Source organism: Pristis pectinata, chromosome 1 (genome assembly GCF_009764475.1).
Source record: "Pristis pectinata isolate sPriPec2 chromosome 1, sPriPec2.1.pri, whole genome shotgun sequence".
Classification (NCBI taxonomy): domain Eukaryota; kingdom Metazoa; phylum Chordata; class Chondrichthyes; order Rhinopristiformes; family Pristidae; genus Pristis; species Pristis pectinata.
The window spans coordinates 83,436,504-83,461,283 of NC_067405.1; the positions used below are offsets into that span (position 1 = coordinate 83,436,504).

The 24,780-nt window shown below is 43.6% G+C and overlaps 1 protein-coding gene across 7 annotated transcripts in view; it reads left to right on the forward strand.

The window, feature by feature from the left end:
* The first annotated feature begins 1,285 nt into the window (after nt 1-1,285).
* The window catches only part of mideasb (mitotic deacetylase associated SANT domain protein b), a 61,251-nt gene continuing 37,756 nt past the window's right edge, over nt 1,286-24,780 (forward strand). Inside the window, exons 1-2 of one of the 7 annotated variants that reach the window (XM_052026623.1) lie at nt 1,286-1,503; nt 22,162-24,308. In XM_052026623.1, coding sequence (XP_051882583.1) covers nt 22,449-24,308 — 1,860 coding nt within the window. In that variant the 5' untranslated portion in view covers nt 1,286-1,503; nt 22,162-22,448. Of the gene's footprint in view, nt 1,504-1,940; nt 2,002-2,068; nt 2,461-2,871; nt 2,993-21,876; nt 21,987-22,161; nt 24,309-24,780 lie in introns of those variants that run through there. The other 6 variants (XM_052026670.1, XM_052026630.1, XM_052026655.1 and 3 more) reach the window with 6 other exon arrangements.

A 24,780-nucleotide genomic window follows, 5' to 3' on the forward strand; every position in this document is an offset into this window, starting at 1 on the left:
TCATGTGAGGAATCCACGAATGGATCCAAGCACAGTTGGAAAGCCAGCAGTGTTTGGGGGCATTGGGGGCAAGGACAATGCTCCTTGACAATCACAGTTTGTCCCACTGGGTCTGACATAATTCCACTTGGACAGGAGCATCTCCAGATTCAATACAGAGAAACGGGTCAATTAGCAATCACAAACTACTCCCAACTATCTTGATCAGTTTGAGGATCTTCTTTTAATTCTTTAGGACATGGGCATCACAGCATTTATTGCCCATCCCTGACTGCCTTTGAGAAGGCGACGATGAACTGGCTGCTGAAACCAGTTCATGTAGTATGGATGCCATGGTCTGGTTAGCTCAGAAGTTCTTGGAAGATTTTGACCCACCAAGTCCTCCACTTGTTAGTCTGTAAAAAGCTTTTGATGGACATCCACTAATGAAGTGCACACAAAGAGCAAAAATGTTCTGTTAATGGTTAGTGTAATCCTGTGGATCCTGTTCATTTGGTAACACACCCACGCGTCTCTGTGCTTTCAGATACAAAAGAAATGTACTGGCATTAAAAAGCGCCATTAGCGTGGGTCACGTGTGCGCATTTTGCAATATTTTGCATCAGAAGTACGGACTAAGCACAACTCCCATTGCACAGCGCGCACGTTCTCCGACCGTTGTGGATGCAAATTAAACCGAACATAATTATCATTGAAAAGTTAAAAGACAATGATCCGGTGGTTTCAATGCTGGCGAACGGGAAAAAGTTAGAAAAACATAAATAATCTAATTGTTTCCTCAATGCAGCCGAGAGATGTCTGCAAGAGTATTTACATCGACACCATTGGACTGATTTCCCCCACCCAGCCCAACCAACATTTGATCCAAGTTGATCTCCCCATCAATTGATTTTTTTATTCATCCTAACCGAACCAAGGCTATGTTTCCACAATTTATTAATGTGCAAATAACTAACGCTAATTTAAACACTCTTCGTCAGTTAACAGTCATGCGAAATGTAACGAACCCCACGCAACTTAAAACACTACGATTTACAGTGCAACTCCGTGCAATAAAAAACAACGCATCGAAGCGGGTCACGGGGCAATCCCAGCCCAGTGCAACAAGTTTACCAAGTCAGCCTTTAATGAAGTCGTGGGCAAGTCCAGTTGTGAAATCGTTACAGTAGCTCCCTCGAGACAAGCCTGCGTTGGCCAATGCACCAGCCAGAAAATAGTCCTTTATTTTTAGTGGAGAGGGGAGGACGTTGTGGTGTAGTTGTACAGCAAAAGAAAATATGATGCATTAAATAAAAGGGAACAAAAATAAGAGTGAGAAATGAAATCTAGTGATTGTGATAGTGTTGTTCCGCTGCAGCCAGGCTCCTGCCCTGACGTCACCGCATAACTTTTAATAAGACGCAGTTTCTTAACTAGGAAGTGAGCGGATACCCTTTGCAAGGCAAAGTTCTGGATTGATAAACTTTAAGGCGCTTTGCAGAGATCGCTGGCGCCTGCGAACGTGTAAGTTGGCGGAAGTCTTACTTTTTTTCGACAGTATATTTGAATGTGAACGCGGAGCCTGGCGAAATGTTGCCAATTTTCGTTGGCATGGTTCGAGTCGAGCGTTTTTCTCTCGCCAGTTTACGCGGATTGAAACTGACGTGAGCAGGTGACCCGAGTCTGCAGCCGCAAATTGGGATTGTTTGGGTTGGGGGTGCCAGGGTGGCTGGGGTTGATGAAATAATTGCTCAATCTTTCGTCATAGATAAATTCTAATCTCTCTCCCCCCACCCTTCCCCCAGCTAGTTTCAATTCTAAAAATGAACTGGCTAGATCAAAGGTTGTTTGCAAAGGATCGCGTTGCATAAATTCTGTTTTTTTTCTGAAATTACGTTTTATGTAATAAAACTAATTGCAATTTTGTTGGTAAACCTGGGTACCTTCCCTTTCGACACTTCGCCCGGGTTGGGTTAACCCTCTAAATTCGCTCCTGCAGGGAGTTACTTCAGCAGAACCCGTGTAAGTCACTAAGCGGAAAGTCCCGGCCTGTTTACGGGATTTAAAAGGGCCTTGTGCCATTTTCTGACGGCAGCAGGAAGTAGTCGTGGAACATCACAAAGCAATTTTTTTTTAAGTTGTGGGGAATTTGCTGTTATTTTTGCATTGAGCAGCATGCAAAGTATCGGGGGCGGAGGAGGCAGGGAGCGGAGGACGAACGCCCGGATTGTGTTGTACACAGATGATGTGCAATTGTCATACCTCTTCCCCCCGGGAGAATGTGCAACAATGTTCGCTCAGCCCTCGATGAGGTAAACTCTATGACTCAGCCTGCCAAATGCAAGCTCACCACAGCATTGCGATGGTAAGAGCGGATGCAGCGAGTTGCTGGGGACGAGGGTGCATTTCCAAACTATCTTTTCAACCTTGAGGGAAGACTGTTAGCTGATGCGCGGCTTTTGGAATGAGAAAACTGCACAGGTATCACCGTCCATAGAATCCCTGCATCTTCATAGATTGCTGGAGGAGATAAAAGTTAAATGCATTGATAACTGAGCAGTTGCCTGCTCGGGTATTTTCAGTAAAATTATGTGTATTGCACTGCAATATCGCTTTAAGTGATGCATTGTGATCTTCGCTTAAAATGCAACTTGACACCGTCGTGTTAGAGAACACGGCCACGTTTTCAGGCGATAGGAGCCCGATTCCACCTGATGAGTTGGCCTCAATCTGAGTGCCCACTTGGTCGTATGGCGATGTGTTACACGGTACCTTCGCCACTGCCGCACTCAAGCCGCCGGATCATCCTTAAAAACCCGCCCAGAGCCTCGCTTGCCGCCCTCGACAACACACAAGAAAAGCTCAGTGTGCTTCGGCACCGTGTGTGGGTGGCTGCTTTCGAGTTGAACGTGGTATTGAGATTTCTTTGGGGAGGGCGGAGGAAGTGGTTTCGTGCGTTGCAATGCAAAAAGGAAAAGTACCGACAATGTAGCAGGAGCGCTTGGCGGCCGATGTTAGTATTAAATCTGTTCCAACATGTTTGCTTTTTGCGGTGCAGTCAGGGATTTGCCTGACTTGGGTCAGAGCTGCGGGGCAAGCCTCCGCCTTGGGGGAAACTTGTCTTCTGGTTTACAACGTGCTCCCACATTGGGATGGATCTTGTGAAGTTTGGTTCTTTCATTATTTACTCCAGCCCCTTTGTCATCTTGCACTGCAGTCAGTCTCTCCCAAAAAAAAATACCAACAAAGAGGTATGTGGGGGTTCCTCGTCCCGGCACGGAGACAGGCAGGGTAATGTCCACACTGCAGGGCGGGAGAATCGCTGTAGTGGGATGTACGGAAGAGCACTGGAGCACATTGCAGGGATCCCCCTACCAAGGTACAGAGCCGACAGGGTGTAACGTTTTAATCAGACTCTGGAATCTCCAACGTTGCAGCACTCCAAGACTGCAACCAACCGTCCGTCTGGAATCAATAGAAGCAGAGAGTTCTTCTTTCCTAATGTTAACTATGAAACTGCTTGTTCTGTAGTTCTGCACGAATGCAATCTCTGGTCCAAAGCTTCTCCGTGTAGCTGTAAAAACCCCTTGTGAAATGTATCTGACGCGATTTGGCATTGAAGTAGTGACTTGAGAAAATATGCACAGATAAGGAAGGGTATTGAGATGGAAAATATAATTTCATGCAGCCTGTCGTGATCTGGAACGTGCTGGCTGAAAGGGTAGTGGAGGCAGACTCGGTTGTTTCAAGTTAAACACAAGAAGAGGTTTACTGTGTGATCAGTTGGGATTAAGTGGCAGCTCATGGACGCTGCTGTCTGAATCTTGTGCTGTATCGTTCCACAATCTTTTGATTCAGATGTAGAATTTTCTCTTAAATTCCCCAGTGGAACTACTCTGTGCATTTTGGACTCTTCAGAGATGGGAATATCTTCCCTCTGACAACCATATCAGATCCTTTCACCATCTTAAAGATTGCTATCAGGTCACCCTTGAACTTCTCTGCAAGAAAGAGAGACCAGCCTATTTCCTCCTCCTGCAAATAAATTCACCCTGTAATATTATCCCAGAAAACCGTGCACGGTATTCTTTGTGTGTGTCATAAAGTTTGACTTAAGTTGCCGTTTCCACTAAGTCAAATTAACGTGAGCTGGATCTGTGACTGATTCTTGTCCTCTGGGGCTGGAAGGGGAATGTTTGACAGTTTAGATGCAATGAAACTGCAGTAGATACATGAAGTTGGAATGTGATAAGCAGCTTACCAGGCTTATCTAATGTTGCAGTGCTCCACTATATGTCAATTCTGCCACTCCTCTGCTTGTAAAATAACAAACAAATAGAGGAGCTGAAGGAGTGTCAGGAGTTGGTTTCAGAATCTTTGTTCATACTGTACAATGCATTTGGGGATTTATGCTGGACTTTCCCTTGAGCATGCTCTGCCATTCAATAATTTTACAACTGATCGAATCTTGGTCTCAACACCACTCTCCTGCTCTTTCCCTATACCTCTCAACTCCCTTGCAGTCTCTGCCTTGAATATATTCGGTGATTTCCACCTCCATAACTCTCTGGGGTCGAGAATTCCAAAGATTCAAAACCCTCTGTGAGAAGAAGTTCCTCCACCTCTGTCGGAAGAGGGTGACTCCTTGATGTTCTAATCCTTTACAGAGTCAGTTTTGTGCATATTTGTTTTGTCATTAGACTATTTTTGCAATGTTTGTTTGAATTCTGTGCTCTGACTCTACTGAGGAAGTACTGCACAGTCTTGGGTGTTGTCCTTCCAACAAGGTGTTCCTTGGTCTGTCCTTGTTAGGTCACAGCAGTAGTTGTAGATCAGGAGAGTGACCCCCAAGTGTTGGGGCCAACGAATCGTCTAACCATTATCATTTTGCTCTATGTGGAAGTTTGCTGTGTATATATCATGTTGTCTCTCTGCATTGACTAAATTTCAAAAGTAGGTCCTTGACTTTAAAATGCTTTCAGATGGTTTAAGATTGAGAACAGTGCTATAGAAATGCAAATTCCTTTTACTAAGTGGTAAAACTTCTGTTGTTTGAGTCTAGCCTTAACCCGCAACCTTCTGACTCAAGGTTCAAGCCCCAGCCTTGCATCCGAGTTTTGAAATTCTATGGGATGACTAATAGAAAGAACCTTTATGTAAGTTGCACCTGTTTTTGCGAATGTCAGGAGTTGGTTATAGACCCTTTGTTCACACAGTACAATGTATTTGGGGATTTATGCTGGACTTTCCCTTGAAACCAAAGATCAGGATGTAACGCATTCAGAAAATCCTCATGAGATGTGATGTATGGTCTCGGCAGTGAAGGAGTTAAATGTGTCTGATGCTCTCATCTGGAGCAGCTACTGGGTTTCTGACTCTCAAGTGCTCAACTGGCCTGAAGTAAAAAAAGAAGACACACAAGGTTGCCAATACCAGTAATTAAAGGTTAATTTCCAGGGGAGCTGCTGGAGGTAATCTATGATTTACTTGCTTCATATCCCTCAACCTTTTTTTACTCAATGGATTTAAAACGCTGTCAGTCTCAGACTTGAGAGGGTTGTCATCGTTTCTGGTGAGATAGAGTTGCATTTTTCACTTCCTGATATCTCTCCTAACCCACCTTGCTCTGTTTCTCAGCAAACGCAAAAGGATGGTTTGCATTTTTAAAAAAAAAATCCCATGTCTTCACATAAATTAATTGGTTTGAAAGGTGGTCACGCGTGAGGAATCTTTCTGTGCCCTGCAAGGCCCCACAAACTGTAATGAAATGAATAAGCAATTAATTGGTTTTGGATTTGGTGATAGCTGAGAGGCAAATAACTATTGGTCAGTCTCTGCCTATTCCCTTTCTGAGATGCCAGGGGGTATTTAAATCCAGCCAGTCAAGTACAAGCAGCAGCCTAGGCCTTGATTTAATTACTTAATTGAAAGGATTGCTCCTTTTCCCACTGCCTTCCTCCATGGTGTGGCATTGGAGGTTACACAAGACCTAAACTAGGACTTTCTGACTCAGAGGCAAGAATGTTACCAACTGACCAAGAGGGACAGCAGTACGAGAAGTAAGTGTGGCTGTAGAAATAGTCAACCTCAAGGGCAGTTGGGGCTGGACATTTAAATGCTGGCCTTGCCATCAGTGGCCTTGACCATGAGAAAATGACAGATGTTGCAAGTGATATGTTTTCACACGTGTTACCTTGAGGAGGTTTGCTGTAATATTTGCACTGTACAACAGCAGGTCCCATGGAGGTACTCGTGCACTGTGTGATCAGCATGAGTTTGAGAACTAGGGCATGTATTATTCTGCTGCTAATGTGCAATTGTAGTTCACTCTGTGGTTTGTTGACCTTATAATTTTCAGGTTGGAGCTTAGAAAACCCAGATATTCAATTTCTTGAATCTATAACAAAGCGATAATGTTTTGTGCCATTTTTGACATACTGTTAATGATATTATTTACTCAATTAGTTGAGAAGGGCTGCTGTTTTGCAACATGCATGATACATGATGTATTATTCCACTAAAATTGAGTGATACTTCTTTAAGGCCGCTCTCAGCTTAATTGTCATTAATGAAGAGAAGCAGGAGGCTGGTCAGTGTTCTGTTGTTATTTAATCACAAAACTTTACAGATTGCATTGAACTTGTCCATTTCATAGAGGAACTGAGAAGTTTGGGTCAGGAGCACGTGGTATTTTAATCTGCAGGTTTAATTTGTATAATAGTGGATTATAATGAGCACTGTTTATGGACAGACTGGTAGAATGGTTAGATATGTGGCAGATGAAGTTTAATGCAGAGAAATGTGAGGTGATGCATTTTGGTAGGAAGAATGAGGAGAAGTAGGAAGCAGAGTTACTGACAGCATCTAACAAGCGTCTAGATGAGCACTTGAATTCCCTAGGCATGGAAGGCTATGGGTCAAGTGCTGGATGATGGGATTGATACGGATGGGTGCCCACTGGTTAGTGTGAACGTGGTGGGCTGAATGGCCTGGATCCCTGCAGTATGAATCTATGAAATCTGGGTTTTGTCAATCGAGGCAGAGAGAATAAAAGTAGGAAACCTTTGTAAAACGCTAGTCGGGCCTCAGCTGGAGCTTTGTGAGGAAGGATGTGAGGGTGTTAGGGAGGGTTCAGAGAAGATATTTGGGAATGATTCTTGTGATGAGAGACTACACTTACCAGGATAGATTAGAGAGGGTGCAACTGCCCTCCTCAGAAAGGAGAAGGCTGAGGGTAGATTGAAAGGAAGTATATAAAATGAGGAGTCTGGACAGTGGATAGTGTGAGACTATTCCCACTGGTGGAGGGATCAAGTTCTAGAGGTCATAGATAAGTAATAAAAGGGAAGAGAATTTAGAAGTGACATAAAGAGAAATCTTTTAACATTGGAATCCAGAATACGTTGCCAGCCAATGTGGTGGAGGTAGGATCCATTGTGGCCTTCAACAGGGATTAATAAACGGTGAGGAAAACTTTGCAAAGTTACAGAGAAAGGGCTGGGGGTGGATTGGATGATTGATTGTGACGTTCTCACCAACACTACTACAGCCATGTGTCGTTCCACCAATCACCTACTAGCCACTGTCTCGCCCTCCCTCTCACCACTTTATACTGGCTATTTTCCCTCTACACTCTCTGTCCTGATGCGGGGGTCACAAACCAAAACACTGACCATCCCTTTGTCTCCACAGATGCTGCTTGACCAGTTGAGTTCCTTGAGCAGTTTGTTTTTTAACTCCAGATTGAAGCATCTGCAATCTCTTGTCTCCTGGGGATGGATCTACTGAGTTGCTCTGGTAGAGAGCTAGTGTGGACCCAGTGGGTTGAATGGCTTCCTGTGCTGTAACCAGTCTATGCTTTTGTCTAATATGCTGCAGTGGCTTGTTCACTATGAGATCTTACATAGCCCAAGATCTGCTGCCTTGACACAAAGCTGCCAGTGTTTAGCTCTGTAACTCTGCAGGACCTTGGGACCCCTGTACAAGCATCCTATCTTCTGCACAGCTAAGTGGCTGTTGTCTACACAGTGCTTTGGTGTTCTCCTGGTGAATTCCTGCAGTTCCTTAGAACTTGGGCTGGGAAATCTGCCTTCTGTACTTGTGCTATAATAACAACAGAAATTGCCAGAAATGCTCAGCAGGACAGGCAGCATCTGTGGAGGGAAAAGCAGAGTTAACATTTCAGGCCAATGAACATATTGGACCAGATGAGAATTCAGTGACTCCGTTTGTATCATTGGAGAGGAATGACTTTGCAGGAGAAAGATAAGTTGCAGTTTTTTTATAAAATTTAGATTTAAATTTAATAATTTTTCTTGTTTTGTGTTTGAAATTTTGTTTTTATTTTTGTTTTCTTAAATGTGATGTGATTTGGACCTCAGCTGTTCATAATATCTATCAATTTTTGGATGAAGGGATTAAGTATAAGATGTCCAAGTTTTCTGACCGCAGCACTGTGTAGACAAAGGAGGCTCTTTAGGAAGATGCAGAGGGGCTTCAGAGAATATAGAGTCAAAGCAGAGTTTGGTGTCATGTGCACCAGTACAGGTGCAACAAAAAACTTTCTTCGGCAGTATCACAGGTACATAGCATCATGTAAGCAGCATTCACAAGATAAACATTAATTATACACAATTTTTACACGAAAACATGATTAGAACAAAAAAAACAAAGTCCATTTTAGTGCAAGGTGATCAAAATGGTGATAGTGTTGCTAAACTAGTGATTAGGGTTGTGCCAGTTGGTTCAAGAACCAAATGGTTGAAGGGAAGTAGCTGTTCTCGAACCTGGTGCTGTGGGACTTGAGGCTTCTGTACCCCCTGCCTGATGGTAGCTGTGAGAAGATGCATGGCCTGGATAGTGGGGATCTTTGATGGATGTTGCCTTCTTGAAGCAGCACCTCTTGTAGATGCTACCAGTGGTGGGGAGGGATGTGCCTGTGATGTATTGGGCTGAGTCCACTACTCTACAGCCCACTACATGTTAAGTGAATAGTCAAGGATATGGCATGGGGAATTTAATGTTGACACTTGTGAGGTCACAATGTTGCTAGAAAAATATAGAATGTTAAGTGGTGCAAGATTGAAAGATGTTGGTGTTCAGAGGGATCTGGGTGTCCTTCAGCATGGATAACTGAAAGTTATTAGGCAGATACAACAAGAAATTAGAAACCCAGATGGTATGTTGACCTTTCATTGCAAGAGGATTTGTCTACAAGTGTAGAGATGTCATGTTCCAACTGTATGCAATACTGGCGAGACATCGTCTGGAATATTGGTCAGGTCTTCCTACCTTTTGTGATAATGCCATGAGTGTTTGCTAGTGATTCCTAGGATGGAGGGGAAGGTTTGTCCTATGAAGAGAAACTAAGCAGACTGGGCTTGTACACTCTTGAGTTTCAATGAATGAGAGGTAATTGCATTGAGGAGAAATGTGGTCACCCAGAGGCTGGTGACTCTTTGGTAGAGAGGGCTGTGGAGGCTCAGTCACTAAGTATATTCAGGGGAGAGGTCATTACATTTTTACTTGTTAAGGGAATCAAGGGACCTGGAATTAGTGCAGGAAAGTGGTGCTGAGGTAGAAGCTCAGCAATGAGAAAATTGAATGAGGAAGTGAATGGCCCTTCCCTACATCTGTTTCTATTTTAATTTACTTAAATATTTTCTCGTGGTGAGTCTTCTCTGTATTCTCTCCAGCACAATTACATCCTTGGTGTCTCAAGTAAACTGTAGAAATTCCCTTTTTTTGGGTTCCGGAATGATTGTTTCCTCTCAATCAAAACATTCTTTGATTTGGATGGCTGGAAAAAAGGAAGACGAGGAAAACCAAGTTAAGTGGCGAGTTATGATCAGGATTTATCTGCCTGAAAGGTTGGTGAAAGACTTGAGTAACATTCAAAAGGGATTGAAAATCTACAGTGATAACTTGTAATTCTGTAGCACCTTTGTTACAGCTCCCGACAGGAGCACTATCAAACAAAATTTGGCACCAGTGTATTTGGGCAAAGCACCAAAAAAGCTAAGTCAAAGAGTTGGGTTTAAGTTCGGCTTAAAGAGGAAAAGAGAGGTGGAAAAGTGCTGAAGCTTGGGGTGTTCTGGAGTAGGCCCAACTGCCAAAGGTGGAACAGGTAATGTGGGAATAGTCAAGAGATCAGTATTGAAGGAGTAGAGATGTCTTGGAAGATTAATTCTTTTGGAGAAGTTTAGACGGATGGGGAGGGACAAAGCCATGGAGGGGTTTATAAACAAGGATGATGGTTTTAAAAGTAAAGCATTGCTTAACTGGGAACCAGTCCAGGTTGGCAAGAGTGATGGGCGAGTGGGACTTGGGTACAAGGTAGGACATGGGCATTAGAGTATTGGAGGGAAGAATATGGGAGGCTGGCACATGTGCAGTGGAGCAGTCAAGTTTGAAGGCAATGTGGATGGGGTGCTCAGCAACAGATGATTTGAGGCAGGGGCAAAATCAGGCAGTGTATTGGAGATGCATGGTTTAGTGATGACACCAGTGTGTGGCCTGAAGCTCATCTCTGGGTCATATGTGATACCAAGGTTGTAAACAATCCCATTTGGCTTCAGACAGATGGTAGAGGGTGGGAGAACTGATTGTGCCAGGACCAAAGTCAATAACTTCAGGCTTCCCAGTGTTTCACTGCTGTAAGTTCTTGCTTGTCCATTACAAGTGATCTGTCAAGTGGACGTGGAGGGATTGCTCACCTTGTCACATTCATATAGGATGTCATTAGTGGCTTTGATAAAGAAAAATTGGCAATTTTGTAGGGGGGGGAGAAAAGCAGTAGATTTGGGCAAATTGATTAGTGCTTTCAAAGAGATGGTATCACCTCTACTTTAGGATATGTATATGTGTGTGTGTGTATATAATATATATGTGTGTAAAATGTAAATGAAAACAAATACATAGTTAAATATAGCCAGTTCTGTACCAACAGATATTTGTACATTTGCATAAATTGACTGTAAACATGAATATACAGACACCCACACTGTCTTCCAATAACAACCTGCATTTAATGTGGTATTTTACAAAGTGTTTCAGAGGTGTGCACTTAGACAAAAGTAGTAAGTTTGAGGCTATAATCCTATTAATTTAGTTTTGAATCCAATCTACCAAGTCACCATGGATCCCAAAGGATTAAGGCACATGGATCAGCCCACCATCTAATAAAGAAAAGGAAAATGTATAATGCAAAGGAAATTGTCATCATTTTATAACTAACTTGCATTGAAAGGTATAGTGATGGTACATTTGAAATCCTAACTCCCTACAAGTAACCATCCCAGTGTCAAATCACTGTATCTTTCAATGCACATGGGATCCATGGTAACTTGGTAGATTGGATTCAAATTCAGCTTGGCCAAAGAAGATGGAGGGTAGTGGTGGAGGGGTGTTATTCTGACTAGAGGTCTGTGACCAGTGGTGTTCCGCGGGGGTCAGTTATGGGGCCTCGGTGGTTTGTGATACATAAAATGATTTTGACAGAAGTGTAGGTGGGCTAATTAGTAAGTTTGCAGACAACACAAAAATTAACAGAGTTGTGGATAGTGAGGAAGGTTGTCAAAGGATACAGCAGGATACAGACCAATTGGAAATATGGGCAGAAAAATGGTAGATGGAGTTCAATCCAGACAAGTGTGAAATGTTGTTCCTTGGGAGGTCAAATGTAAGAGGAAAGTATACAGTAAATGGCAGGACCCTTGGGAACACTGATGTATGGAGAGATCTTGGGGTGCAAGTTGCTAAAAGTGGCAACACAAGTAGATAAAGTGGTAAAGAAGGCATATGGCATGCCTTCCTTCATAGGTTGAGTCACTGAGTATAAAAGCTGAAGTTGTGTTGCAGCTGTTAAAACTTCACTTGGGCCTCGTTTGGAGCATTGCATGCAGTTCTGGTCACCATATTGTGGAGGCTTTGGAGAGGGTGCAGAAAAGGTTCACCAGGATGTTGCCTATATTAGCTATAAGGAGAGGTTGGACAAATTTGAATTGTTTTCTCTGGAGTGTTGGAGGCTGAATGGAGACTTGACGTTTTTGAAATTATGAGAGCAAAGATAGGGAAGGTAATCAGGGTCTTTTTCCCAGGGCAGAAGTATCAAATATTTCAGGGCATAGCTTTAAGAGTGGTGGAGGGGTGTGGGTTGATGGTTAAAGACTTACGAGGCAAGTTTTTAACACAGAGTGGTAGTTGCCTAGGAAGCTCTACCATGGGAAGTGGTAGAAGCAGATACGATAGCACCATTGAAGAGGCACTTAGACAGCACATGAACAGACAGGGAATGGAGGGATATAGACCATGCGCAGGCGGATGTGCAATTTAAATTGGCATCATTGTCAGCACAGACATCATGGTGCCAATGGCCATCATGGTACTGGTTTAGGTATATACAGTGGCATGCAAAAGTTTAGGCACCCCTGGTCAAAATTTCTGTTACTGTGAATAGCTAAGTGAGTAAAAGATGACCTGATTTCCAAAAAGCATAAAGTTAAAGATGACACATTTCTTTAATATTTTAAGCAAGATTACTTCTTTATTTCCATCTTTTACAGTTTCAAAATAACGGAAAAGGGCCCGAAGCAAAAGTTTGGGCACCCTGCATGGTCAGTACTTAGTAACACCCCCTTTGGCAAGTTTCACAGCTTGTAAACGCTATCTGTAGCCAGCTAAGAGTCTTTCAATTCTTCTTCGAGGGATTTTCGCCCATTCTTCCTTGAAAAAGGCTTCTAGTTCTGTGAGATTCTTGGGCCGCCTTGCATGCACTGCTCTTTTGAGGTCTATCCACAGATTTTCGATGATGTTTAGGTCGGGGGACTGTGAAGGCCATGGCAAAACCTTCAGCTTGTGCCTCTTGAGGTAGTCCATTGTGGACTTTGAGGTGTGTTTAGGATAGTTATCCTGTTGTAGAAGCCATCCACTTTTCATCTTCAGCTTTTTTGCAGACGGTGTGATGTTTGCTTCCAGAATTTGCTGGTATTTAATTGAATTCATTCTTCCCTCTACCAGTGAAATGTTCCCCGTGCCACTGGCTGCAACACAAGCCCAAAGCATGATCGATCCATCCCTGTGCTTAACAGTTGGAGAGGTGTTCTTTTCATGAAACTCTGCACCCGTTTTTCTCCAAACATACCTTTGCCTATTTTAACTTCATCAGTCCACAGGACTTGTTTCCAAAATGTATCAGGCTTGTTTAGATGTTCCTTTGCAAACTTCTGACACTGAATTTTGTGGTGAGGATGGAGAAAAAAGGGTGCAGAATTTCATGAAAAGAACACCTCTCAAACTCTTAAGCACAGGGGTAGATTGATCATGCTTTGGGCTTGTGTTGCAGCCAGTGGCACGGGGAACATTTGACTGGTAGAGGGAAGAATGAATTCAATTAAATACCAGCAAATTCTGGAAGCAAACATCACACCGTCTGTTAAAAAAGCTGAAGATGAAAAGAGGATGGCTTCTACAACAGGATAACTATCCTAACCACACCTCAAAATCCACAATGGACTACCTCAAGAGGCACAAGCTGAAGGTTTTGCCATGGCCCTCACAGTCCCCCGACCTAAACATCATCGAAAATCTGTGGATAGACCTCGAGCAGTGCATGCAAGATGGCCCAAGAATGTCACAGAACTAGAAGCCTTTTGCAAGGAAGAATGGGCGAAAATCCCCCAAACAGGAATTGAAAGACTCTTAGCTAGCTACAGAAAGCATTTACAAGCTGTGATACTTGCCAAAGGGGGTGTTACTAAGTACTGACCATGCAGGGTGCCCAAACTTTTGCTTTGGGCCCTTTTTTCTTTTTTGTTATTTTGAAACTGTAAAAGTAATCTTGTTTAAAATATTAAAGAAATGTGTCATCTTTAACTTTATGCCTTTTGGAAATCAGGTCATCTTTTACTCACTTAGCTATTCACAGTAACAGAAATTTTGACCAGGGGTGCCCAAACTTTTGCATGCCACTGTATATGTTTCTCTTTGAATGCCATTGTTACATGGTTCCACCAGCCCTTCAGGCAATGTATTCGGATGTAACCAGTTTTCTCTGTTTCATTTTGTCAGTTCCCATTAATCCTCAACTTCTTGTGAACCCACCTGCCCACTAGAACTGTTTCTTTCTACTGAGCACTCAATTTCAAATGTTTTAATTAGGAATCTCCATCCTTTTCTCTATTTTAAGAAGGCTAACCCCAGCGTTTCTATTTTCTCCACACAACTGAATTTTCTCCTCTCTGTTACCACTGGAATAAATCTTCTCTGTACTTTTTGCTTAGGAATCCAATTTCCTTCTGAAGTGTAGCTCCTGGAACTGAACACAATACTGGATCCAATTTGTGAAGTCAGTGGTTTTGTAATTGGTCAGTGGTGCAATGGGTAGGAGTACTCCTGTGATTATATAAACAGTGAATGGACCTGTTCAGATGAATGATTTGCTACTTTGTACATAAACTGAGGAATTTCTTCTCGCTGAGGGTGGTGAATTTCTGGAATTCTCTACCCGGGAAAGTTGTGGAGGCTAGATCACTAGTGGCATTTAAAGAGGAAGTAAATAAAGTTTTGAAGGGTCGGAGAATTGAGGGCAATGGGGAACTGACATAGAAGAGGAATTGAGGCCTGGGGCAAATCAGCCACAAACATATTGAATGGTGGGGCAGGGTCAAGGGGCTGAGTAGCCTACTCCTGCTCTATCTTGGGTGTTTTAGAAGGTGAAACTAACCATCTTTCTGAATTGGTTCTCAATTTCATGCTGCCAGTTCAAAATAGCCCACATACCAGATTACCTCCCACCCCAGACAGGCAAACAAAAGCAGGAGGGGTAAATATAATTCTCCTTGTAACTAGAGAAGTATCTGAAGGGGCCACAGCTGCTGTTGTGGCAAGAGTGTGGTATCTTGTTTCCATGGTGTGTCACCTTGGCAGCAGGATAGCACTCTCAAGTTCAGGAATCCAACATGCAAAAGTTCTTCTGGAGCTGAATGTATATCAAATCTCACCAGTTGCTCAAGGTATTTCATACTTTATTTATTTCATTGAATTGGTGGCTCTGTTGGGTAAATAATTGCAGGAAGGATATATTATGACTTGCACTTTGCCTTTCATGAACTAAGGACATCCCAAAATGCTATACAGTCAGTAATGCACCTCTCAAGTGTAGTTAGTTTTAACATGGGAAATCAAGCAGGATGTCAAGATCCCATGGACTGCAATGTAATAATGACAGATGATCTGTTATAGTCTTCTTGGTTGAGGGATTAATATCAGTTGGGTCACTAGAGAGAACTCTGTGGTCCTCGTCAGAAGAGTGGAATGGGATCTTTTGCATCTGTTGAGCAGGTTAATGTCTCACCTAAAACAGAGTGGCTGAGAAACTTGGATACATGGTGCTGTTTCTTCAAGCCCAACATGCTTAAAAATGGCTCTTATCAGAGTGCCATGTGGCTCCAACTGTTTCTGGGTTGGATCGTACCCAGTCTGAAAATTGACTGTTTAAACAAAGCTGGTTCCAGCCTAACACTTATTAATCTCCCAGGGTACCCACCACCTCCCTGCCTCTCCCACCCCCACCTTTAGGACTTTGTATGTTTAAGTAAGGTCACCTCTCCTTTTTCTAAACTTCAAGGTATACAGGCCCACCCATCCAGCATCTCTTGATAGGATAGCCCACTCATCTCAGGAATTGGCCTGGTGAATCTCCTTTGGACTGCCTCCAATACTACTATATTCTTTTTTAGGTCAGAGGATCAACACTGTTCACTGTATTCCAAGTTTGGTCTCATCAACACCCTGTACAATTGTTACAAAATCTCTCTATTTTTAAATTCCAACCCCCTTGCAATAAAGGCCGAAATGGTGGTCCTAATCTCTTTTGCCAGAGTTGATTGTTGCTCATTTTTTTGGGTCACCTGTGGTGTGAATGTTAATGCCTCCTATCAGCCCATGCATGAGTGCTGTCTAGGTCTTGCTGCATGCAGGCGCGGCTGCTGCTTTAACTGAAGAGTTGCAATTGGAATTGAACCTTGTGCAAGCATCGGCAGCATCCCCACTTCGGACCTTGTGATGGAGGGAATGTCATTGATAAAGCTGCTGAAGATGGTTGGACTTGGGACATTACCCTGCAGAATCTTCTGCTGTTTGAGAGACTGTTACTCTGTTGCGGTATGGAGTCATGCAGGTCAAACTGAATAGGTCACCATTTTTCCCCTAACTCTCAACAATTTGGTATTTTTATGGCCACCATTATGAATACTAGCTTTTGTATTCTAGGTTTACCTAACTTAACTAATTCAAATACCCAGCTGCTCTATCAGTTGTGAATTCATGTCTCCAAATCAATAGTCCAGACCACTTGACTATTTATCCAGCAATCTCTGAATGGCTGTGAGGCACCCATGTCCAAGTAGTTTGGTGTGATGTACAATTTAAGCTCGCACATGGGGTGCTACCAAAACAGTGCTGCTTCCTCCGAAGAAGGTTTCGAAGGTGGGATGTGGGGACAAATTGGAGGCCACTGGAAGGGCTGATTAGCAGATCTGATTTTCCTCTCACCTTTCATACCCCTTCATAATCTTAAAAAACCTATAAATTATGGATTTCTGTGTATAAGTAATTTGAATCACAACATGAAGTACATGCAAATTGTTTGAGAGAAATGGGTGACCTTGGACTTGATTGTCCCAAAGCAATTTACCATTGTGGCCCCCTTGCCTTGTTTCTTAGTGGACTGATGTTATGGTAAGTCATCACTTTTAGTGGAAAAGTTGGAAATGTGCTGTCAAGGTGTAATGATGATGAACCTTAAACTATATACACACTATGACTAGTTTCAGCTGGATTATGAGTGACTATCATTTCCTTGTCTAAGAGAACTTTAATCTAACTAACCAATGCATCTGTAAAGTTATTACCAAGAGAAATCCCATCAGATTGAGGGTGGCACAGTGAGTAGAGCTGCTGCCACATGGCTCCAGGGACCCAGCTTCAATCCTGACTTCTGTTGTTGTTTGTTTGGAGTTTGCATGCTCCCCTGTGAGCATGTGTGTTTCCTCCCACATCCCAAAGACGTGCTGGTTGATGGGTGAATTGGCTGCTGTAAATTACATCTGGTGTAGGTGGGTGGCAGGAGAATTAGAGAGAAGTTGATAGGCATGTGAGAGAAAATGGGTTATAGCGAAGTGGGAGGATGGGATTGATGAAATGCTATGAGATCCAGCATAGTCTTGATTACTTCAATGATCTTCTTCCGTGTCTTAAGAAAATTTAAGAAAAACTCTTGCACAGACACTTTCATTCAGACTTTCTGAAACACATAGTCGGGCTCTCGCTGTCTTTCATATACATGCAGCGGCCCAAATAACGCAAATGGGGGCAAAATAAAAAGTCTGGATCTCCTCACTTGGTATGCCTGACTACAACAAATATTGAATTTAAATCTGAAACAGCAGATAATTGGGCAAGATTCTTTGGACAGGTTTCCCATGCTCTTGGTGCTGGTGCTTGCATTAGGAATGCCAGGAATGCTGGGAATCTGTGGAAGTGTTGGGATACTGCTGGATTTGTTGGAATGAAGCCAAATTGTTTTGGACGTGGCTGTGAGGGTGCCACATCAGGATCCAGATTGTGCACTTACTACTTTACCTGAAATCTCTCCTCCTCTACCCTCCCATGAACTGAACCCATAAACTCCCATGAGCCAGCATTTAATTGCCCATCCCTAGCTGCACTGGAGAGGGTGTTAGAGAGATCCCTTGACTTTAACAATACGTGTTCTTTTGAGGTATCAATGTGTCACTAGCTGGAGAATTTGTGAAAGGGATTCAAAATAAGTGTGACATTTCAGGGCTGCGTCCATCATGGGTTCACTTTGAACCACTGCAGTCCTTGAGGTGTGGGAATAACCGCAATGCTGTTAAGGAGGGAGTATCAGGATGTTGACTCAGTGACGGTGATGGAACAGCGATGTATTTCCAAGTCAGGATGACGTGGGGCTTGGAGGGCAACTTCCAGGTGGTGGTGTCCCCGTGCATTTACTGCCCTTGTCCTTCTAGCTGGTAGAGGTCATGGGTTTGGAAGGTGCTTTTGTGCATCCTGCACTCTTTACCCCACCACTGACCATTGTACCTTGTCTGAAGCCAAAGTTCTATAACTCCCTCCTTAAATCGTTCCACCTCCCCCCTCCTTTCAGGCAGTGGTTCACATCGAGCTCTTTCATCTGTCTGTGCGGTTAGTGATGTAATTTTGCATGCTTGTTTTCCTATGAGGAGCTGTGGGACGTTTTGCAATAAAATGCACAACTCTGAAACAGCCAGTTCAGCCCAACTAGTGCTTGCTGTTGTTTGTTCCACAAAAACTCCCTTCCACCTTAATTCATCTCCAGCTTTTGATGTCCTCTTCTATTCCCATCTCCCTTGCAGGCTTATCTGACTTCTTCCCCAATACACCCAAGTTATTGCCACACCCCTTCTTTGAGTTGGTGTTCTACATTCTAACCACTCTCCGAATAAAGAAATCTGGAGGTTTTTGTATTTGATTTATTTATTACCTCTACTACAGGCCAGGACTAGAAATATCTCTGTTTACCAAATTGGAGCTTTTATAATAAAGTCTTATTGGATCACTCACAGCTTTCACTTTTTCTAGGTGAAGAACTTAAGCATGTTCAGTCTTTCATTATGTACATAATCTCAAAGTTTTGATATTATCCTTGCCAATTATGAATTTTTCCAGCACCCTCTATCCTTTTTATAATATGGAAACTATACATCAGACAGCAGATTTTGCAGGTGATGCAAGAGGATGACTGATGATCTCTCTCCTGAGCCAGGAGAGCTCCCTTGACTTTAACAATACGTGTTCTTTTGAGGTGTCAATGTGTCACTAGCTGGAGAATTTGTGAAAGGGATTCAAAGTAAGTGTGACATTTCAGGGTTGGGTCCATGGTGGGTTCACTTTGGATATTTGATGTTTAATCCCTCTCTGGCCTTACCTCTCCTCCCTTTCTGACTTTGAGCAGAGTTCACCAGAGGAATTCTGATGACTTTTGTCCATTCATGTTCTCAGCCCAGCCCAGCTGAACTTGATAGCCATTCAGCCCATCGGGTCTATGTTGGCTCCCAGTGGAGCAATCCCATTAGTCTCATTCTCCCATTCCTTATTTCCTTGTACCCCTGCTGTTTATTCCCTCTTTCACATGCCCATCGACTTCTTTTTTTTTTGTTGTTTTGCCTACACCAAGAGGTAATGTACAGGAGTGAATTAACCAACCTGTATGTCGTCGGAAAGTGGGTGGAAATTGGAGCACCTGTGGAAAGCCCACGTGGTCACAGAGAGAATGTGCAAACTCCACATAGACTGTACCAATTGAACTTGGGTCCCTGGAATTTTGAATGACAGTGATACCTGCAATGCCACTGTGAATCAACTTGACGTATCTTCACAAGCTATTTTATTAACAGATTCCAAGCACACTTCCTTTTGAGTCAGAAGCTTGAGAATTCATCTGAGTATGTGGGACCAGCACATCGACCAACACAGAAACTGTCATCTTGGCTATCAGTGTGCAGATTGCTGGCTTGTTTTCTATGGTACAACAGTTCATTGACTGCATAGCGTTTGGGACATCCTGTGGCATAGAAATTCTGAAATCAGTGGTTGCTGGAGATTTAATTACAATCAGTACTGGCCTCTGACTCCATTTTCTGGCTAAGGGAGAAGATGGTGGAGAGAATAGGTGGGATTACCAATGCCTTGCAATAATAATTAAAAAAAAAACTGCTGGGGACACTGCAGAGCAGGCAGCATCTATGGAGAGAGGAAATCAGAGTCAGTGCCTCAGATCACTGACCTTTCATGGGGGATGGGTAGTGGAGGAGCAGTGCTCATTGGCTTGATACGTTGACTCTGTCCCTCTCTCCACAGATACTCCCTGACCTGCTGAGTATCCAGCATTCCCTGTTCTTAATTCAGTCTCTCAGCTTTTGTATTTTTATTTTGCTTTGTGGCCAGTGGGTGCAGCAAAAGATGCTGTGACGGTAGGTCAAGAGTTGGAGAGGCATCACAGTATTTTTCCACAATAAAAATATTTCCTGCAGCCAAGTGAATTAGTGTAAAGTCCTTGAATCTTTTGGGAATGGATGGGCATGATAATGGGAGGTTTTCTGTATGATTTAACCAAAGGTAAACCATGACTTCTTTAAGTCTTGTAAAAATAACCACTTAACAGGATTGCTCCCTACTTTGTGATTGTGCTTGTATTGTTCCCCAGGATTTGTCTGTCGTCATCCTTAAAAGGATGAAAGGGCGGTGCAGTGGGTAGAGCTGTTGCCACACAGCTCCAGAGACCTGGGTTCGATCCTAACCTTGGGTGCTGTCTGTGTGGAGTTTGTATGATATTCCTGTGACCCCCATGCTCCAGTTTCCTCCCACATCTGAAAGATGTGCAGATAAGTGGATTAATTGGCTGCTGTAAATTATCCCGAGTGGTAGGATCTAAGGGGAATTAAAGGAGATGTGGGGAGAGTAAAATTGGTTGGGGTAGGATTAATGTGTCTTTTTAACAAAAAAAAAGAGTGGTTGGTGTAGACTCTGGGCTGTGTGACTCAGTAATATTGCACCCGGAATTGACCAGAAGTGTGGGAGAAGCATGTTCCTTGTCAAGTGTTGTTTCCATGCTAGTAAAAATATTAGTAGCTCTTGGATAGCTATAAAATACCCTTTTGAAAGTGCTTGAATATGATCTTCAGCTGATGTTGAACTAGACCCCACTATCCCTGTGATCACAGCCTGAATCTATCTCTCCACACTTTAAAATTAGAAAAAGAAATGTTCCTTTCATGACCATAGTATAGTGCTTTTCATGACCATAGGATGTGCCAGACTGCTTTCAACAGATAGTCGCTGTTGCAAGGAAGGAATGCAGCTAATCTGCACATTGCAATGTTCAACTTGCACCACTGAAATAAATAACCAGAAAATCTTTTGTTTTAATGATTTTTCTTAAGTGTCAATGTACCAGCAACAAGTCTCTGGGCCAAAAGCCACAGAATAATTGGATCTTGTAATAGTCATAAACATCATGCCTAGTTAATATTTCAATAAGGGAGCGCAAATGTTTTGTTAAATCCTATGTTTGATCTTTGGCATTAAGTAGATCATGGGAATTTAATAGAGTAAATAATACAGAAATTGGCCTTTCCCTGCCAAGGTGTCTGCTCTGCTCAAGCTGTCTTGCATCTTTACTCCTCTCTATCTGTATATTCTTCTATTCTGTTCTCCCTTGTGCATTTATCTGACTTCCTCTTAATAGCACCTGCACTGTTCACCTCAACTACTTCATGTTCCTCCTCCTCCTCCTCCACAATTGTTGGTTGATTGACCGACTGTGTAGAGCGAGGGGGAGCAGAGGCAGAATATGCAACTTCTGCGCCTGTAATGAATCCCCTCCCCTTCCTTCCCGTGGCTGCCATGAATAGTATTATTCCTCACCATCTGAGAGAAAGCCAGTTAGGGACTGCCTCCGATCTATGTTTCCAGATCCTGCAGAGCTGCAGCTACACTGACTGACTCGTACTGCATTTTTGTTTTGCAAAAACAAGTGCAATCCAAACTTTGGCGTGATGATTAGTTTTGAAGTTTAGAATTACTTTCTGAGAGATTACAACTGCACACTGGCATTGTGTAACATTCCACAGGCTGGGAGTGCATGCAGTGACAGGCCAGACTAATCACACCAGTAATAATGGCCTTTTACATCTGCTGCACTGTGGAGCAAGCTAGGGAGGATCTGGCAGAAGTTGTTTTAGCTCTCGGCAGATGGAACCTCTCAGCAAGACTCTGGCCTCCCAAAGTTTGCTGCGCACGCGTTTTGGTGCTGAGACTGGAGCATTAACGCACACACACTTTAGTCTTCTATACTTGTCTGGTTCTTGCTGTGCTGTCGTGAAGAAAGGAGCGACCTGAGCATGTGATACAAACCGTGCAGGATCTTGTTGGTGTCAGATGTTTTGGTAACCCTCCAAACTGTTATTGATCTCTGCCCTGTTTGTACTGTTGGTGGGACAGGGGTGTTTATGCACTGTTGGTGGGATAATGCTGTTTGGCTCAGGTTGTCCTCTTTCTTGCATCAGAAGGACAGACTTACTGATAATGATTGCTAATATTTGACCTTGATTGTTCTTCCAGGTTGGCAAGTTCCCCTCTGAGTCTTCGTAAGTGACAAGTGAGTGTGAAAATTACCCCTGTGGATTTTGCACATCTGCAGAAGTTATCTTGGTATTGTGGACATTTGATACGTTTGGCGAGAGCAGACATCCATGATTCACTGTTGGCTTTCAGATACCTTACTTTTAGAGTGGAGACACCAAGCTTGCAAGGAACAACTATCTTAAAACTGAAAGGGGAAAGGAGTGAACCAAAAAAACAGGAAAGATACCCAGTCAACAATTACTGCCATAAATGCCACTCTAAACATGAGTCTCCAGGCTCCAGGCAAGAGCTCAGCCAAGCGGAGAGGCAAGCAGATTTCATTCTTTGCTGAGAGCACAGGAGCTACCCGACCAAGCCCAAATCGCCAGAGGAAGAACGGAATGTTGCACGGGGAAGCAAAGGTGTCGGAGGGCCTGGTCAATCCACAGCAACCCCCCAAACCCACAGCCCCCGTCACTGGTGTGCATGGTCACCCTGTGGTCGCCGTGGATGTGGAAATGGACCAAGAGAATGTGACCAAAGATGGCACTGTGCCACCAAACTGGGCTGCCTCCGTTCTGGTTGACCGCTTGCCTGCCAAGGGTGGGCTGAACTGGCAGCCAGCTGGCCAGGGTGTCTCGTGGAATCAAAGTGCAACCCCTTTCTGCGCCAGTAGTGGGGCTGTAAGCAATGTCCCAGTACCCTTCCTAAACACTCTTGCAAAGCAAGGGAGCACAACCCACCTGTCACATGAATCCCTCCAAAGTCAACAGGAGAACAAAGGCAGTGGATCTCAGCTAGGCTTATTTGGGGATGCGATAAAACAGATGGACGAGAAAGCCCACTTGGCAAAAAAGCCAGCCAAGCAACCAGTTCACTCATTAACTGAGCTACCAAAACCACAACTACAGAATTCACTGCAGCATCAAACCCAGCAGAACCCAGTGCAGCATCAACGCCAACACCAGTCCCTGCAGAACCAACTGCAGCACCAGTCCCTGCAGAACCAACTGCAGCACCAGTCCCAGCAGCACCAATCTCAGCACCAGTCCCAGCAGAACCAACTGCAACATCAGAACCAACTGCTGCATCAATCTCAGCAAAACAGCCGACTGCAGCATCAGCAGCAAACAACCAAACCTCATACCCGACTGCAACTCCCACCCCAACAGACTCAACTGCAGCATCAGCACCAACAACAAATCCGACTACAGCAGCAACACCAGCAGAACCAACGGCAATACCAGCAGACTCAACACCAACAGGCTCAACTGTTGCATCACCAGGAGCACCAACAGCAACAAACAAGTAATGAAACTTTGCTTCATCATCAATTCTTCCAGTTTCCATATGGACAGAGTCAAAAGCCGGACCTGCCCCCAAACTCAGTATTAAACATGTTCCATCAGTCTCGCCAGCCATCACTTCTTCCTCTTTATAGCCACCCAACACAAGCCACGTGTCAACAACACCTTTTCCAGCAGTTCTTTCCTCACCAACAGCCACCCCAGTCTCTTGGTCTCCACAGGATTCAGACGAGCCAAGGGTCAGATCCACCCACGCATCTGATAGTTTCAGCACCATCTCAGCTGCAGCAACAACCTTCTGATGCACAGATCAAAGGAATCCAGAGGTCCACAGGTGGCCATAAGCAGGAACACCCTCTACGTCAAATAGGGACTGAGTTTCAAACACCCTTGGCAAAGCAGACTCGATGTGCCCTCAAGGAAAGGAAGGTGCAACCCTGCCCATTTGAGTTGCAGAGACTTGGAAATGAGTGTGGCACTATGGAAAGCACCAGCCAGCGTTGGCCACAAGCATATGGGCCAGAGCTCCAAAAACTGCTGAACATGCCATCAAATCACGGCGCACAGAACCAACACAAACTTCTTGGGGCGGATTTACTTCAACCCAAGAACATTCAAGCACACACTCAGACGAGTGAGAACATCAGGAGTCAGAGAGGACATGAGAAAACCCAGGTGAATCAAAACAGTGGAAAGTCTGCTCAGGAAACATCTTCAGAGACTGAAGAGGCAACTGACAGCATTATACAAAGCACAAGAAAAGGAGGAGGGATTTCTCATGAAACAAATGGGCTCCGACCACAACAACTCCTGTATGATCAGAACTTGTCCACTGAGGTCAGTTTTACCTATTACCAGAACTTTTTCTTCACTTTCCCCAGCACGTAAACATAGTCAAGCTTTTAACTCCCTTTTTGCCCCTATAATTTATAAGCTTTAAAAATACTCATCTTCTCTTCTTGCACTACCTAGAAAGAACTTGCATTTCAGGAGTTCAGTGCTTCATACAGTGTAGTTATTGTTACAATATTGAAAAGAGCCAGCAAACCACAGTAATCAGATAATATGCTTTTGTGGTGGTACTTTGGAGTTAAATATTGACCAGGACACTAGGGTAGAACTCCCTGCTCGTTGAGAGAGCAAGATAGGACTTAGTTCAAATGCTCATCCATGGAATGGTACCCCCAGTGTTGCATTGAAGCGTTGGTCTATAATGTATGTTAAGCTCTTGGGAGTGGAGCTTCAGCCTACAGCTGCCTTACTGAAACTGTTTAATAACTGACACAAAACTTGGTCCCTTTATTGGGAG